This window comes from Mus caroli, unplaced genomic scaffold (assembly GCF_978045245.1).
Source record: "Mus caroli unplaced genomic scaffold, Mus_caroli_1 scaffold_5, whole genome shotgun sequence".
Lineage (NCBI taxonomy): Eukaryota > Metazoa > Chordata > Mammalia > Rodentia > Muridae > Mus > Mus caroli.
Genome location: NW_028227260.1, coordinates 132124319 through 132143783, shown reverse-complemented (window position 1 = coordinate 132143783; position 19465 = coordinate 132124319). Strand labels below are relative to the sequence as shown.

At 39.1% G+C, this 19465-nt stretch overlaps 1 protein-coding gene across 1 annotated transcript in view; it reads left to right on the top strand.

The window, feature by feature from the left end:
• The window catches only part of Gpc3 (glypican 3), a 338287-nt gene that overhangs the window by 209399 nt on the left and 109423 nt on the right, over positions 1–19465 (top strand). Inside the window, exon 4 of the mRNA XM_021153008.2 lies at positions 10851–10984. Coding sequence (XP_021008667.1) covers positions 10851–10984 — 134 coding nt within the window. The remainder of the gene's footprint in view (positions 1–10850; positions 10985–19465) is intronic.

The following is a 19465-nucleotide window of genomic DNA, read 5'->3' as shown; positions in this document are numbered from 1 at the left end:
ATTTGATCCAATCCCCTTTGCTGTATGACTGACATAACTGAGGCCTAGAGAGCTGGGAGTGCCCCCAGAAGATTGTAATCTCACCCTGTAGCTCTGCTCTTAATTCTGTGCTTGAAAAAGAATAGTAATTAACTTGGTTCAAGTTTGCGACTCATAAGGTACATTTCACACAAAGGCACCATCATTCTTCACTAGAAATTAAAAATAAGACAGGCCCTACTTTTTATATTCTGTTCTGTTAACTTATATCAATTATCTATAATGATAGGTTCCACTATGATGTTTTCATACATATGAATAATGTATTTTGATCATGTTCACTGTCCCTATTCACATATCTTGTTCTCTTCCTGCTTCCATTAATACCTTTTTTTCTGCTCAACTATTCCCCTTTCTAGTCCCCTGTGATTTTGTGTATACATGTGAACCAGCGAGTTTCATGAAGGTTGTTTATAGGAGCACATGTGGGTGTTAAGTTTACAGGAACACAAGTGCCTTGCCAGTAGTTACACTATTGAAAAACATTGGTCCTCTGTCCCCGTGTGAAAACTCATGCAGTATAGCTGAAGTTATGTAAATACTTGGATTAAATGACAAGGTTTCATGATGGGATCTCCTCATTAATAGACTGGGCAAAGAGAGAAGTAAGTCTTGGGTATGAGGAATCATGACTGACATTTAAGGAGCTCATCAGAAGAAGAAATTGGAGAGTGAAAATAGCACATGTAGAGAAGCAGAGCTGAGATGATAGGAATGTCCAGTGCTGCTGTCACAGAGGGACATGCCTAAGATGACACAGAGGGATCTGCATGAGAGGAGTCTCTCAGAGCTATTTCTGTTCCGAGGTCACAATGCTTCTCAATTCACCTGATTTTCTCACTCCTTTCAATCATGTTCTTTTCAGAACTTATCTCAGAAGTGGTCCTGATTATAACTTTGGCTAAAACCAATCAGTGAAGGTCTATCTGCTGTGGAGGGCAATCAGCAAAGGCCCAAGGTATTGGTCAGCAAGGATGTCTTCATTTAGATGGACAGTGGCTAATCAGTTTGACTGAAGTCACAATCAGAACAATCTTGGAACAGCACTGCTGCCTATCAGGTGCACTGCCATTCATCCAATCTTAGGAATGGTGTGTGGTTGAATACAGTAGGTTTTTATTATTTCCTTACAAAAAGATTATGAAAATGATCTAAGGTGTGTTTTAACATTTTCCCTCTTAATTCATCATTTAGTATTCCTTCAGCCAGTAAGAATTTACTTGCAGTGAAGAAAATAAGAATCAAAGTTGACTGGTCCTGACATCCTGGACTCTGTGGTGATGTCCTTGTAGGCTGGGAAGGCAGAAATGTTACGGAGTTTGGTGATAAGGTTGTCTGTAAGAGTACACATTACTCTGCTCTAATTTTATATGCCATGGATTTCTAGAGACTTTCAAATCAGACTCGAGTCTAAATTGTGTATAATTTGAACCAGCGCATGAAAAGTAAAAAGTTATAAAAATGAAGCACAGGCGCAGGATTTGGACCAGGGAAGAGACAAACAGTAAAGGGCTTCATCAGACAGTGACCATGTGTGTATTATTGTTATTTTATTGTTGGGTTACAAGAGCTCTCTATATAATCAGAGCAGTAGACCCTTATCAGATAAATGATTTTAAATTATGATTGTAGATTGTCTTTTCATTTTCTTACTTGAACAATTTGAAGCATAAAGTCTTTAATTTGCATACCATCCACTTGATCTGTCCTCTATCCTCTTCCTCTTAGTTACCATCGCTAAGGAAATAGCGCCAGATTTAAGACCACAAAAATTTAGATCTATGTGTCCTCCCACAGTTTTGGTAGAGATTTTTAACAATTAAATGTGAGTTGATATTGACTTTGAGTTCATTGTTATATATAATGTGTGTTAGTTAGCTTTTTGTCACTGTGACCAAACACAAGAACAACCTAAAGGGAGGAGTTGTCTAGTTTTGCTGATGATTTCAGAGGTTTCAGGTCATTTCAGTGCCTGAGGTGAGCATGATGGAGCAGCGATGCTGGGTTGATGGTACCAGGAAGAGAGCAGCTACATGCAGTAGCTGTAGATTCAACTTGGAGGCTCACAACCATGTAGAACCTCAGTCCAGGGAATCCAATATCCTCTGCTGGTCCTCTTGGGCACTAGACATGTAAGCAGTGTGCAGATGTGCATCCAAACAATACATCTATACAAATATAATAAGTATTTAAAGAATACCTCACATGTACTCAATAGTAGGTTTTGTTGTGTGCTGTAGATGTCCGTGTGATCTCCTTAGAATTCTGTTCTTCCATTTCCTTGTTGCTTTTCTGCTTGGTTACTCCATCCATTATTTAAGGAGATAATGGAAAACTAAATATTACGGTTGAATTGACTCTTTCTCCCTTAAAATTTAACAGTTTTCCTTCACATAACTTAGCTCCAGTACATATACGCTGCGTTATCTTTTGGATGAGTTGACACTTTAATCTTTTGTTGTCTCTCCTAATAATTTTCGTCTGTCTGAAGAGTATCTTATCTTATATTACCACAGCTATTTGCTTACAGATGGTAATGCTTGAATCTTTCCCTGTCTTTTTACTTTCAATGCAAATTGTATGTCTTTGTAAAAACATAGACTTATACCATGTTGTTCTGGATTCAGATGATTCATCTCTACCTTTTGATTGGCACATTCAATGCACATACCATTAATATACTTACTGGTCAAATAGAATTTGTAGCTCTCATTTTGTAAACTGTTTTTCTAAATGCTTTATACCTTATTTCTTTCTTTCACTTTTAACTATTACCTTCTTTCTGTTACCAGTTTGTGTTCTATATTAATTTATATGATGAACCCCCCCATCCCCCATTTACATGTTCTCTTATGGATCTGGCTGTAGCATGCAGCTTTTGCTTCCATGTGATCACTGGCTAGAAACACTGGCAAGTGCTTTCCTTAAAGGGAGGGGCTTGCACATTCAGTTCTGAGGAAATGCCTGCCAGTATTCAAGTTGAAGACATTCTGTGTGCCAGCCTTCCAAGTAAAAACAGTGTTCCGCGACATGAATCTTTAGTTCATATCATAACTCAATGGTTGACTATCATACCTCAGTATGAGATGGGAGTACATTGAATATACATCCCATTTCATTATGCATGTAGTATTCAAAAAGGCATATAGTCAAGGGTCAATTGAGTTTTACTGCCTGTTCAATTGTGTTCTTAAGTAAGACTGGCTATTTTTTAAGGATAGTGCTTGGCAGTAAAACTACAATGACTTGCAGTTTCATGTCACCACCTTTACACAAGCTACAGTGCCATCACTTTACCCATCCCCCACCCTAGAGCTTGCATGCTATCAGTGCAGAATCATTTGAGAGAACTCTGAATCTTAAACCCATTTCAGTGCTTTGGATACTTGAATACTACTAGTGCCTTATCCTCCCCACCCCAACACGCACATGAAGATTTCATAGAATAGACCTTGGAAGATCAATTACTGCTGTAAACAAATAAATAGCAACAAAATAGTAACCACAGCCCACGTTTGTGGGTTCATTCATCTGCAGGGTGAAAGTACACTCTGTGGAGAATATATTTGCTTCATTTTTACATTTGCAGTTCAGACTTTAGTCTCTTTCTCTCTCTCCTTCAAAAGCGGCAAGACTCTATCTACTGACTTTTCCCTGAGCTGGCATGGAGCAGTGTGAACCCTGCTGAGTTTTATTAGTTTTTCCCCTGTTGTGTACACTGTTCTGGCAAATATAACACAGTGAGTTATCATTTCAGATATTTCATTGACTTTTACAACTCTGCTTTGAAAACAGTGAACAGTTTTGACTTTTAGAAAGCTCATAACATTTATTTTACATATTGAATTCCATTTTCTTTAAACTGAGAATGATTGAATTCAAGATACCTCTACAGCTTAGCTTGGAAGGTAATACCGTTCTTAAATGTTTTCTTATAGAAAACATAATAACTTCAATTACTTGTATTTTAATATATGTGTTTATTCTTTGAGAATTGAATATAATATATTTTGATCATATTCTTTCCCATCCTACAACTCTCCCTAGTCCCTCTCCCTCCTTCCTACCCAGTGAACTTCATGTTCTCTCTGTCTCCCTTCTCCATACATCCTGTATTCTGATGATCAAACCTAGTTATTCATGCTAGAATAGTGGTCTACTGTGGACCTATATCACTCACCCCCATAACTTTGTTTATTAATTATAATTGTAATCAATATATTCCTCTCTTCTATGACAACTTTTTTTTAAATAAAGGAACTCAATATGTAACCATGGTTGTCCTACAACTTTCTTTGTAGGCCAAACTCACTGGAAATCAGAGAGATCTACCTGCTTCTGCCACCTAGGTGCTCAGAATAAAGGCATGAGCCTCTATAGTAATGTGTTAGAGATAATTTTTAGAAATCCAGTATTATTGAAAAATAAACTACAGCTGTATGCACTTCCACACAGATAAACTGAAGGTTATAATGATGATAGCCAGACAGTGCTACACACCTTTAATGCTAGTACTTGTAAGGCCAATGCAAGAGGATGTTGAGTTGAAGGCCAGCATAGAACATACAGATGGCCAAGGCCTGCTCCCAGGGTTTACAACAATGTGTGTCTGAGTTTGGGCCCTCAAATTTGCATTTCACACAAGTCCATGAAGACAACATTGCTACTTGTTTTAGGACCACAACTTTGAGAATCTCTGGTTATGGGTCTTGTTACTCATCTTAGACCACAGCCTAAGTCTATTGAATAGACTTCTATGTGACTAAAATTGCTGAACGATTTATATTTATATTAAAGTTTAAGAAGTACACTGGAAGCAATTTAAAAGAGACACAACAACACACCAGGTATGACTGTAAGAACTCCTCTGAATGGGAATTAATAATAGCTATGGATGTACTTGACCATCCAAGCCAGGACTATGGCACACTGAGGCAGACTGTCAAAGGTAAGTAGGCCCAACTTACACAGTACCTATACAATAAGTTAGTCTAGATAGGAGTGGCATTATCTTTGGACCCATTGTGTTACTACATCTTTGTCTTGCAGTCAGGCTTGGAAGGCATTGCCTTTGCCTCCATTTTAAAGATGCTGAAGCTAAGAGATGCAAGGAAATTAAATATCTTGTCTGATGTGTTGAAATGGTCAGAGGATGAGCTGTGACTAAAACCCCAGGCGTCCTGATTTCAAACTGTCCTTCTTACTCTAATATGGTGATGTGCCCCAAATTAAAGGCAATCTGATCCTTAGGACATTCAATTTTTTCCCCCCTCTTAGATTCCAATTTCAAGAGATGACTTATATAAAATGTTCAACTAATGACACCTGATTTCTTAAAATAGCTCGATTCCTAATACACTGCAAATTATTAGAGAGCTTTTACTTTAATGGCCTGGCAATTAATAATGAGTCGCAGTAAAATGTCTGGGGTAGGGGAAAAAAAACACATTGGCACTAGGGTCTGTTCATTATCCTCTCTGCTCTATATCCAGATCAATCAATAGTTAATTAATAATGATGTGCTTCCTCAAGTACAAGGTTATAAATTAATTTAATGCTCATATGCATAGTTTCTGTACAGAAAATGAATGGGAAAATGCCTGTCATGCCCATCTCGTTGTACAAAAACGTATGTAACAATTACCCACATATAATAAGAATGGTTGGCTTAGCCAAATGTTTGTTCGTTTCTGTTCGTCAGGATTCATTTGAGCTTCTTCCATGCAGTTTGCAGAAGCAGTGCAATCAGTTGAGTAGCATGGCAGATTTAAATCAGTAATAAAAGCCCTGGGGAAATTAACAAGACAAAACGTTAACCACAGACTAAACATTAACATACATTAGCATTTTTATTATACCTGCAGAATTGTTAAGTAGGTATGGTTAAGACTATTTAAAAGTTGATCATTTCAATGTATATTTTGTTTGAAACCTTTTAAGATTTAATTAAACATAAGTGTACCACAACACAGAATATAGTTTATGAGAAGAAAGCTTAGTGTTTTAACTATAAACTTTTAGAATTCTCATCCTCAGTCTAAGATACCCCCAAGCAAATTTCATGGGCAATATTTGTTCAAAGTAGTTCATAAGAGCCCAGTTCATATTTAATATACATTATCCTACAGGAAAATTCATTTTGAGTTCTTCGGGCTTCTAATGAGTCAGCCTACAAGCAAAGACTAAAGTTATAACAAATATTGAGCAACAGTTCTCAGAAAATATTCATTGGTACCACAGTTATGAGACGGGCACCAGCATAAAAGCTATTCTATAAGCCACTAAAACTGCAGATACCTCCAGAGGCTAAAGAGTCATGGTGGCCTCAGGAACAGCTCCTAAAAAAAAGGAATTACTTTGATCACAGAGTCCAGAACTACAGCCTTCATCCCCTGACAAACTCTCAGGTTTCCAAGGGCAGTGCCATTCAGTCACCCATAAATTTTTGATCTCTGCTTATTTTTCCTTCCTCGTCTTTTCCCTCTTCTCTCACATTCTTTCCTTCTTTTATAAATTATTATCTAAGTTAGAACACATACATTTAGACTACCCATACACCTCTATATCTTACATTGCAGATTTTCTGACTAGGGTGGGGCAGAAGTGAACGGCAGATATCTCCCTTAATAGTTTATCAGTTTAATTTTTGAGACAGGATCTCTTGGTGAGTGTACTGCTCCATCAGTTCAATTAGGCTGACTAGCCAATGGGCTTCAGAGATATGCTTGAGTACATGTCTTCTAACTCTGGGGATACGGTCAACAGGTTTCATGAAGATGCTAGGTATCCATGTGTCCCTGTTCTTGCCATCATTGGCACTTTAATGATTGAGCCACCTCTCTAGCTCCCATTTAATCTCTTAAGAAATAAAATCTAAAGGTTCCTTAGGGTTAGTAAAGAATGAGAGACTGTACTTAGGGAAAAAATAGCCTTATGCAACCCATTAAAATAAAACCAAGTAGATTCAGGGCCAGCAAGATGGCTCAGGGGCAAAGCTTCTTGCCTCACCAACCCCCATAACCTGAGTTACATCTCAAGAAACCACTAGACGAAAGGGGAGAAATAACTCTCACAAGTTGTTCTTAAACCTCCACATATGTGCTGTGTCACATGCATACAACTTCACTACACAAATAAATATTCATGTATATCTGGCTTCAACAAAGAGAAGGAGGAGCTTGAGAAATATATATATATTCATGTCATAACAGCATCCTTAGCTCCAGTTTTGTGCTTTAGACTATGACAGTTAAAGCTTGCGTGTGCTGACGTTTTGTTATCATTGGGTGAGCTGGGAATCTCCATTTGGGATAAATCTACAGGATACACTTTGGCCAGATATCAGCCTAGAGTAAGTTAAATGACAGAAATTTACAAAAGATTTTTTGGCTGACTCAAGAACCCAATTTCTTCAAGAGCAAGGTTTCAGGGACATATTGGAGGCAGCAGATGGTGCCTTTTTGGGAGCTGTTGCATCAATGGAACTTGACACCCAATGCTTTAGTATGGCTGCTAATTGACTCTTACCTAGCAAGCCAAAGAGGTTTTAAATCATCCCACTATCAGCTACTATTGGAAACCTTGCCTGAGAGCTAGATTAAAATTGGATGCCCATTTTCTGTTTGACTTAAATAACTGTACCTTTTTTACTTTATTTCTTAATTGGTACTCTTCTCACATTGTGGATAATGTTTTTTTTTTTTTTTACAAGATATCAGATCTTGACCAAAGCCAATACTGGGATACCCCTGAACCTGTGTTGTTGATGAGAACTTAGGGCACAGAACAGTCCATGGAAAATAAAAATATGTTTTGAAGAAGGAAAAACCAGTGTCAAAAATCCCAGCTCTGCCTATTGCTAGAACTGTCTTTATCAAAAGCCTAAGAATTTAAAATCTTTTTGTTTTTCCTGAACCTAAAGAAAGGTCACAATTTTTTTTAATTTTTAATTTTAATTTTTATGTGACTTTGCTTTAGGTTCAGGGAAAAACAAAAAGGTTTTAAATTCTTAGACTTTGGATAAAGACACCCACCTATCCAATAAATTTATTTCAACTAGCCAAATGTAAAAGTAGCAGCATTCTCGACCAAGTACATTACTCAGGGGATAGAAATCGGATTGCATTTCTTATTTAAGAGTTTAAAACTTCTAGGCAGGCTATTGATTTCCAAAACACCACTTGAGAGCCTGGCTTCTTTCATGAGTGCAGCTCAAGAGTGAGAAGCTGAAAGGCCATCTTCCATGGGAATGCCATATCTCTTTAAGTTAGGATTTCTGTTAGTGTCAGTTCTCTCAATAAGCTCGAGATATTTGCCTCCAAATTAGAGAGTGGAGATGAATGATGGTTTTGGTGTACCTTAAGTGGGAGTGGGCTATCCCTGGCAAAGGCTTTGTGTGAGAGAAGAATTGGCTTCATGGTAGATTGGTGGAAGAAAATACAGCCTGCCTGATAAGGTATGGTACATCTTAAATAGGAGCTAGGTGTGTTAGCAAGAACCCATCATTTGTCTATTATCCCACACAATGCCTTGGGGAGTCTTGTTGATAATGCCAGACTGGGAACTTGGGAGGAAAGATCAGACTACTGATTGGATACTTTGTTCTTTGTGCTTAAACTTCCTACTTTTGCTTCATCTGCTCCACATGCTAGTAGGCTAGAGTCCAGGGTGGGAATAAATACAAAGTCATGTTCTGGTCCAATAAAACTTCGATGATACAAAGGATCAATTGTCCTTGGAGAGGGTCATCTTACAGCTAAGTTTTTCAACTAGACAGCATAATATAATAGATTTTCATTTGGGTGTTGTATCTGGGACACATACACTTAAACAGAACCTGGTCTGTGCACCTGAATGTGATTGCTATTTTGAACCCATTAAAACATACCCTCACATTGATCTATGCTCATGATGTAACATATAGACACTTGAACCAAAAAAAAAAAAAAAAAAAAAAAAGGTTTACCTGCAGTTTAAAAATAGTGATAAACATGTATTTGCCTTTGGACATAAACTTACAATGTACAGTCTGCCAGTTATTTGTGTCTACAGCATATGCTTTGAAAATGAATAGAAACCAAGTCCTAAGTACAGTTAGGCAGCCCCTAGCCTAAAACACCCTATCAGACTCCCGAGGTAGAATGGATTCAGAGACTGTAGATTCTTTACATAGAGTTAGAATTAGCCCAAGTCAAATAGCATGGCATAGGCACATGCAAAGATGTCAATATCTTGCATTCCAAAGTCAGATGGAGTACTTCCTAGGATCTTCAGTTTGTTTTCCAGGTTAGGATAAATGATTGAGGAGAGCCAGTTTGAACATAAATGGAAGTAATTCTGCTGCTCATTTAATATGTTTTCTAACTCAAGAAGTTGTGTGGGAAGCCTTCCATTGCTATGCAAACTAAATGACATGTATGCCTCTTTGCACACATAGATAATCCAGGAAATGCTATTGGGCCATCCTGAAATATCCAGAAGCTAGATGACTACACAGAAGCAATGGTTTAGACTGGTATTTGGGGCTTGGTATAGTAAATAGAAAATCCCTTCAATTCACTTAATTTGCCTACGAGACTATAAAGTCAACTCCGTGAAGGCATGGAAGTGACACACAATCAGTTTTCACAAGATGCTTCCAGAGCTTTCCCAGAGCTTTCCAGCCTGTACATTCACCTGAGCTGTGTTAGTCGGTGATGTGACATTGAAGGTTGGTAATCTTTATTTCCAAAATAAAATGTAAACAAATAAATAGCAGGCATCATGTTGTAGGGAGGCAGGATTGTGTTAAGATTAGAAGTCAGGCTAATGGGTTCAAAAGTAGTCAAGTGAATCCACTGTCTATTTGCTTTAGGCAAGTCTCTTAACCTCCTTGAGCCTCAATTTCTGCATCTACAGAGGTGATATTATTTAACATAGTGGCTGGCACAGGGAGTAATATAATAAAGATGATATTCATACTTATGTATATGCACATTTATATGGAAGTTGTTTTAGGCATTAGTCTGCAAGTAATATAATCACAGAAATAAGTTAGAATGGAGCTAAGCAAGCAAGGAAGCAGGTATCTTATTTTAAAATTCTTTGCCATGTAGGTGTGAAGGAAGTATCCAATAAATGTTTCTGAATGGCTGAGTGACAAGTAGCAGAAAGGAAGGAGGGAATCTGGCTTTCTTAAGTACCTTTGCTCTTTTAATCAAATCCTGCAGTTATTTAGGTGATACACAGCTCACAGATGATGATACTGCCTATGGGTGGGTTGCTGTGCTTGCTTCCCTCATGCCTTTGTAGGAAATGCACATGAACAACTATACGGACAGTTTTCCAAACACTTTAACTTGAGTCTAGTAAGACACACTTGTAAGAACTGGGCACACTGTGTGCCCAGAAGGCTGCTCTTCTATCAAGAGGCCACTCAGTGCCACCTCCAAAACCATTCCACCTCCCATTTCAGATGGTCTCAATTTGCTAAATTGCCCTTTGTGAACTTCTACATACATACAAACAAACAAACAACAAGTGCCATCGAAAGATCTCAGCAGTGTGAGGACTGTGTTTTCCCTTTCTACTTAAGCATCCGAGTAGACTGCACTCAGAATGGTTCTACTACTCTTCATCCATGGAGTGCCTTCCCTTCCACTTCTGGTTCTTTGCCCTAAAACCTTATTTCATGATTTGACTCTATTAATGACTGTTCTCTTTGAAAGGAAATTGGGGGAGGAAATTGTAGTGCATTTCCAAATCTGTTTCTGCCATCATATCCATGGATGATTGTACTATTATATTACATCTCTCTCTCTCTCTCTTTTCAGATTGGCAAGTTGTGTGCCCACTCCCAGCAACGCCAATATAGATCTGCTTATTACCCTGAAGATCTGTTTATTGACAAGAAGATATTAAAAGTCGCTCATGTCGAACATGAAGAAACCTTATCCAGCCGAAGAAGGTGAGAGAATGCGCCCCCCACCCCGCCCCGCGCAATTTCAGCATACAATTAGCCATTGGATTTTCAGGACAAAAATCATTGGAGTAAAGTTTCTTACGTACATGTTATTTAGTTCCTCTGACTTAGGATGCTTAATTAAGATCTATAATTTGTCTCTGTTAAAGAACACTGTTACTGGTAACTAAGGCATATTTAAATGTAAACTTTCCAGGTATAAATATCTAGTTGGGCAACATGGGGTAGAATGAGCTTCCCTAATCAGGACCCCTCATTTATTTAAAAAAAAAAACATTTTCTACTTACAAGATCTTATAGTTCAATGATCTATCTTATGGTTATTCTCATTATTACCAGTAAGTTCACCAGAGGGAGCTTAGCGAGACACTATGAACATACATGAAACATTTTACACAAAACTGAGTGTGTCTTTCATAGTTCTTAAAACATCAGTCAGGAGCCAAAATGCAGGTTCTCATCCCCTTTCTTCCCACCCATCCCCACCCTTACTCAGGTTCCCTCCAACTGTATTCAAGCTTCTCTGGGTTGTAGTTAAGAGGTAGAAATCACATTAGAAGCCTAGCACAACACTTAAGAAAATCATGCTACCCAAAGAATTGTCCTTGTGACCAACTCTGTTGTTTAGAGCTGTTTTTGAGCCTGAAGGCAACTTCCAAATAAATGAAATGATAGTAAGAGAAAATGAAAAAGCTATAGATTTGGATTTATAACAAGATTCTTTGGGAAGAATGTTAGTACCTGTGTACATTTCTTACTATGATCAGTTCAGCATTTCATACGCTCAACAAAAGTGGATCCAACCAATGGACAGAAGCTGCTGACCCCTGTGGTTGAATTAGGGAAGGCTGAAAGAAGCTGAGGAGAAGATCCTGTAGGAGGACCAGCAGTCTCAATTAATCTGGACCCCCAAGATCTCTCAAACACTGGACCACCAAACAGACAGCATACACCAGCTGATATGAGGCCCCCAACACACACATATAGCAGAGGACTCCTGGGTCTGTGTTCATTCAGAGATGATGCACCTAACCCTCAAGAGACTGGAGGCCCCAGGGAGTTTAGAGGTCAGGTGGGGTTGGGGATGGGGGCATCCACATGGAGACAGAGAGGTGGCGAGGAGGTGTGGGATGTGGAAAGTTGGAGGGTGGAGGGTGGAATAAAATATGGAGTGTAAAAAATTTAATTAATTAAAAGGGGGAAAAAGCTAGGCGTGGTGGCGCACGCCTTTAATCCCAGCACTCCGGAGGCAGAGGCAGGTGGATTTCTGAGTTCTACAGAGTGAGTTCCAGGACAGCCAGGGCTATACAGAGAAAGCCTATCTCATAAAACCAAAAAAAAGGGGGGGGAGTAAATGTGCTCATCTTTCGGCTTCAACACCCATGCCCAAGATCTATCAGGGGTTACAAACAGAACAATTAGAAGGGAATGTTGTTGTAGTATGTGTGGAAGTTGCTAGCAAGCTATCTGGGTTCTGATTATAAATTGAAAAGACCTTTGCTTTATTAAAGTAACAGCACACAAAGAAACACAGGATCCCTTTGGAAGTATTCAGAAATCATCTGTTTGTTTTGTCTGCCCCCAACTGGGTACTTTGCAGCACACAGCTAGTCTTAGAAATAGCGTAGCTCTGTTTAAAGGCAATTTTATACTCGACTGGTGGTCTGTGTACAGGATTGACGTTTTCTTTAAGGAATACATGTTGAAAATATCTGTTGAGAAATTTAGACCATGGAAGGCAGAATACTGTGCACTCATTATGCATCAAAATAGAAGCAATCTGCTCATTACAGCCCTTTCCACCACTGGTATGTTCAGTACACTTGGGTTTTCAGTCTCTTCCTCTTTGTTCCTCTTAATTTGTCCATAACCTACCTCACTTGTGATACTGCATACAGGGTCCTTTGCATAGCCTAGATACTGTTTGGTATAACACATGAGTAATACCTTTTACTTTTCAAATCCAGAATTGGTAGTTTAATAGTCCACCCAGAACCTTTACACCAAGCTTCTGGGGCAAATGTCAACCTGTGATAAAGCCCCTCCACCCTTGTGAAATTCCCTATAAATAGTGGAGCCTCCTGCTTCCTGTAATTTCCATCTGACTTAGTCTGAAGGGTCAATGGATTAGGAACCACTAGTAAGCTACACAGGGGAAAAAAGTTAGAAGGTGATGTCTCCATGATCCAAACCTGAGGCGAATTCCTGACTCCTCTCAGACCACTGCTCTAAGTTTTGCTAGGCAGCCTTGTAAGTTCAGGGGTATCTTTCAGTCTCTGCTGGAAGCAATAGAATATATATTGAATGAGTCAGTAAATGAGTTTCTGGTCTGGTGGACATTATCCTACTCCCACATAAGACTTTAGAATAAAAAGCCTTCAACCATATCTACGTGCAAGTGCAAGACTTAGGGTATGATGAGTAAAGGAACCCTACCCAGTCCAGTTAAGGAGACAGACATACAAACGAATAATACCTTATATTGAATTTGAGTCACCTAACAGAACTACCTAGAAGATAGTAACAGTGTCATAGATGGAAGGATGGATCACACCCTTTCTGGGAGGATCAAAAATGGCTACTTGGATCAGGTAGCTTTTAAATGCAGGAATTCAACTGATAAAGGACAGAAGGGGTGTTTCAGGCAAAGGCAATGGCAAGAGACAAAGAATGATAGTATCCGTAGCAGCAGAAAGATGTAGTTTGTGGTTAAAGTGGAAAAGTCTCCCTCCATTACAATTATGATCTCGCACCATTCAAATTTGGCTTGCTTTGGTTTTTGTACTTTTCTGTCTTTTCAAATTCAAAACAAAACAATGACATCATATTACTTTACATTAAGAAAAGAAAAAAAAAGGAACCGGACTGGAGAGATGGCTGAGTGGTTAAGAGCACTGTCTGCTCTTCCAGAGGTCCTGAGTTCAATTCCCAGCAGCCACATGGTGGCTCACAACCATCTGTAATGAGATCTGATGCCATCCTGGTATGCATGTAGTGTACTCACATAAATAAAATAAATCTTAAGAAAGAAAGAAAGAAAGAAAGAAAGAAAGAAAGAAAGAAAGAAAGAAAGAAAAGAACAGAGAGAGAGAGAAAGGAAGGAAGGAAAGAAGGAAGGAAGGGAGAGAGAGAGAGAGAGAGAGAGAGAGAGAGAGAAAGAAAGAAAGAAAGAAAGAAAGAAAGAAAGAAAGAAAGAAAGAAAGAAAGAAAGAAAGAAAGAAAGAAAGAAAGAAGAAACCTTACTGAGAAGGGGGACGTTCAGGATCTGCAGTCGGGGATGAAAGGCTCTGTTTAAATTGCAGTGCTTTCCAATTAGCACTGCTTTGATGCCTGCCCAAGGAGATCAATGTGAGAAAGTGAAGGCAGCCCTCTCCTCCACATCTGAAATTGGGGATGCCCTCTCTGGAATGATGGATGCCCCTTTGGAAAATCACATTCACCAAGATCCAATACTTTCAAATGGCTCAGGCCTGCAAAGGAACCCCATCCTTTAGTTCCACATTTCACACACTAAATGAAAATTTCTATGAAAATACCATTTCCTAAGCTGAAATGCTATATAAGCAAATGTTGGAGTTGTCACACGTGAGAGCCATAAGCTGTACCCTTTCTATGTCAATGACATGTCACATTCCTAGATTAGAATCAAAACACATTCCTTTCAAGTCAAATTATTTCTCCAATCTCAGCCGAACAGGCTATCTTAGTTCATAAGTTGTCTGTATGGAGTACCAACACAAAGACAAAAAATCTGAGAAAATTAACATGCCACCTAGTTTCAAGGGTCTTTCATTAAAAATGAAAAATAAAAATAGTCAACATATTGTCTTTTAAAATTATATGCATGAAGATGCTGTGAAGCTTCATTTAAGAAAACATAAAAATAAAGTATACTTAGCTCTCATACTAGAGCAAGTTTGAGCAGAGATAACAGAAGACAAAGAAGAGGAGAAAGGAAACACAGCAAGCAGGAGGTAAATGACTCCTGCTACGCTCTGCTACCACGGTGTCAGCGGACATTATTACCTGTTGTCACTGTTCTTTGGAAGCTCATCGACTCTCCCCCAGTTTACAGAGTCTTTTTTCTACCTTCAAAAGTAGTATGACTGCATCTGTTTTCAAGGTCAAAGTGTTTCTTGGGAACCATGGTGATACAAAAGATGTTGCAAAGCAATAATCCAGTACTCTAACAATGTCTTTTGGGGCTCTGAGGGATTGGTCAGTATAGTATTTGTCCTAAAGACCCAGTCTTAATTCTCTAAAGGACAGATAGCATTTTGTCTCACAAAGCTAGAAATTATTTGAGAGCAGCTGATTTGTGACATTAAGTTCAGGGTCTTGTACATTCTAGGTAGGTGCTCTGACACTGAGCCACATCCCTAGCCTCTGTTTCATAATTCTGAGATTTCTCTATAAACAAACAGGTCTTGACTCTATTCAAAATCAGTTGAAGAATTTATACTCTAAGAACCAGAAAAAAACCTAATGATAAATCAACCACGAACATAAGGCAGTATATCCACGTATCAACATAGTATCTCTAGGTAGTAGGTCTATGATTTTTTCCTTCTACCTTCTTTTTGTTTTTTGTTGTTGTTGTTGTTGTTTGTTTGTTTGTTTTTGAGACAGGGTTTCTCTGTGTAGCCCTGGCTGTCCTGGAACTCACTCTGTAGACCAGGCTGGCCTCGAACTCAGAAATCCACCTGCCTCTGCCTCCCGAGTGCTGGGATTAAAGGCGTGCACCTTCTTTTATTTTCTAAATTACTCAAGGTGAACATAAGTTACTTTTACAATAATAAAGTCAAAAGACTTCATTTTAAAAGATGAAGGAAGAAATAGACAGAACTAAAGTTGAAGCTTTGCCTGTTATCTCAGCTACTAAGCAGGCTAAGGCAGAGGCATCAGAAGTTTAAGACCTGCTGGGCAAGATACTGCACCAGCCCTTGGCAGTGGTTTCGTACACCTTTAATCCCAGCACTCTGGAGGCAGAGGCAGGCGGATTTCTGAGTTCAAGGCCAGCCTGGTCTACAGAGTGAGTTCCAGGACAGCCAGGGCTATACAGAGAAACCCTGTCTCGAAAAACCAAAAAAGAAAAGAAGAAGTTTAAGACCTGTTTAGAGAATTTAGTGAGACTTTGTTTAAAAAGCCAAAAGAGAGTGGGCATGCAGATCAGTGGTAGAACACTTGCAAGGCCCTAGATTCAATCTCGAGTGCCCACCCCCAAATTCTTCTCATTTTAGAGAGAACTTACTTATACTTATGAATATGCACCTCAAAGGATGTGAGGTCTTAAATCATGTTGCACAAGTGTGTTACCTGGATGTTGACTTTTAAAAATTATACAAACTTATGAAGAATATATTATTTCATATGTAACACATATTGTCCCTTAGAATTATGATTATTGTAGAATGGGTCATGACTTACATTATGAAGATGACTGATTATGTGTGGGGGCACTGTAGTGGTGGGAGTTAACAAGGTAATCAACTCACATTCATTGTCCATTGAATCATCACAGCAACCTTGTGACCTAGATGCTATTATTACCTTCATTTTATGACAAAGGAAATCAAAGCTCAGACAAATTTGGAATCTACCTAAGGTTGCATTTCTGCATAAGTAAAACCAAGTTAGCATTTAAAACTCAGCTACGTGAGATGCCAAAACCCTAGCACTGAGCTACTACTCATAGAACATTGGAAGGGACTGTTCTGAGAACCCAGTCACAATGATAACGTGGTTGCTTAGTGAAATGGCATTCCAAGTTGACAATGACTAATTCTAAAGGAAGTTTTAAAAGGCCACTCTCATGTGTCCCTCCTCGTTGAAAGAAGATATATGAAGCAAGATGACTTTTGTTTCTCTGAGTTACTTCAAGCTTCAAAACCTCTCCCTCAATTCCCTAAAATCCATCTTAGGTTGTGTGTGTGTGTGTGTGTGTGTGTGTGTGTGTGTGTGTGTGTGTCTTAGGTTTATTGCAGTCCCTTGTCCCTTTGACATCTGGATCTTCCTCCACTTGTCAGTTATCTTTATGAGCAGCTAAGAAAGCTTCAAGGGTTGAAAGGCAGGGGAAAAGTCAGGATCCCTTTGTTTTCAACTTCTAGGGATATCAAATTGGAAGGCCCTGGCATGGGTTCCATTTTTATTGCCCTGTTCCATGTTTGTAAGAGTGTGTATAGAGGTAGGAAGATGCCTAAAGGAAACTCTTTCATTAAAAAGACCATCATTTCCCCTAGACTGATGTCCACATTCCATTTCCTCATGGAGTAGGGGAAATTTCCCAGCCTTAGCCTTTAGTCTTTGAGCTTTCACTCTCGGGAACTGGATTATTACCTTGTAAAACAGAGCATCTCTCCTATTAGCCATTAATTGAACCCATCTTTCTCCTCTTGAGAAACTGTAATGTTGACTTTTATTTTCAGAGCTCTGTATTGAGCCTCTTTTTTTTTTGGAGATTGACGGTGCTCAGATATCAGGCATAGCCGGGGAAGTGAGCATGCACACAGCAAGAAGCAAGTATTGGAGTATCAGTCATTCCTTATGTCCCATAAGCTCTTTTGGTTGTTCTGTCCATCACTCTGGCTTCCCTATGACCCAAGCTTTTGTGGACACGTACTGAAAATTATCTCTTCTTGTCACACACACACACTCACACACTCACACACACACACACAAACACACACACACAGGATAAAATAATAGTTTTATGGTAAATACAAAATAGGATGAACTGCAAGATCATTTCCACAAGTCTTCCAGTCTCAGCTGTATCTGAGAACATTGCTGGGCTCATGACTTCTTCAAATGGAAGTCACACCTGTGGATCCTCCTAAGGCCTATACATCAGGTCACTCCATTCTTAGCCTGTACAGAGTGTTGAATAATTACTCCTCTGCCAGAAAAGACCAAACTTGGACTTAAAGAGCATTGTTGCTTTCTATCACAGGCCATTGTTTTGACTTTTTAAAAATTTGTGCTTATTCTAAGTTTCTGGGCTAATATCCACTTATCAGTGAGTGCATATCATGTGAGTTCCTTTGTGATTGGGTTACCTCACTCAGGATGATACCTTCCAGATCCATCCATTTGCCTAAGAACTTCATAAATTCATTCTTTTTAATAGCTGAGTAGTACTCCATTGTGTAAATGTACCATAATTTCTATATCCATTCCTCTGTTGAGGAGCATCTGGGTTCTTTCCAGCTTCTGGCTATTATAAATAGGGCTGCTATGAACATAGTGGAGCATGTGTCCTTCTTACCAGTTGGAACATCTTCTGGATATATGCCCAGGAGAGGTATTGCTGGATCCTCAGCCACCAAATGCAGACACTATTGCATATGCCAGCAAGATTTTGCTGTAAGGACCCTGATATAGCTGTTTCTTGTGAGGCTATGCACTACCTGGCAAATACAGAAATGGATGCTCACAGTCAGCAATTGGATGGAACACAGGGCCCCCAATGGAGGAGCTAGAGAAAGTACCCAAGGAGCTGAAGGGGTCTGCAACCCTATAGGTGGAACAACAATATGAACTAACCAGAGCTCGTGTCTCTAGCTGCATATGTAGCAGAAGATGGCCTAGTCAGCCATCATTGAGAAGAGAAGCCCCTTGGTCTTGCAAACTTTATATGCCCCAGTACAGGGGAACACCAGGGCCAAGAAGTGGGAGTGGGTGGGTAGGGGAGCGGGGGGGGGGGGGCTAGGGGGCTTTCAGGATAGCATTTGAAATGTAAATGAAGAAAATACCTAATAAAAAATTGGGCCGGGCATGGTGGCACATGCCTTTAATCCCAGCACTTGGGAGGCAGAGGCAGGCAGATTTCTGAGTTTGAGGTCAGCCTGGTCTACAAAGTGAGTTCCAGAACAGCCAGGGCTACACAGAGAAACCCTGTCTCAAAAAAACAAAAAACAAAATGGAAAAAAAAATTGTGCTTATGACTGGCTATCTATTATAGAAATATTTAAATATGCTTCATAGGTATATTCATTTATATAGTCTGATAACATGTTATATATACATGTACAGCCAAAAGAAGATAATAGGCAAAAAGTCTTGCTATAATTGATTTCTGCATGTTTCTCTACTTTTGCATATTATATGTGCTCCTTTAGGCTCACTTTTATTATCATAAACAGCATAGAAATGAAAGCAAATAAATCATAATATATACTACTACAGCCCTTTCCCCTTTGCTCTGTGTCACAGGAAAAACAATATACAGACAAAAGAACAAAGCAACCTTCTTCCTCTTAGCAGATGGGAGTTTCTCTGACTGTATAATCAGGAGAATTTCATAGAGCTTATAGTATTCTGAGCACCCTTCCATTTGGATCTGCCGCCATTAGCCAGAGCCTTTATGGAAAGGGGCCATCTCTAGGGTAATAGCATTGTAAATTACAATCAATGTACTCAATTACTCTCAGAAACCAAAAACTATGTAGTGCTCTGGTGTGCCTTGTA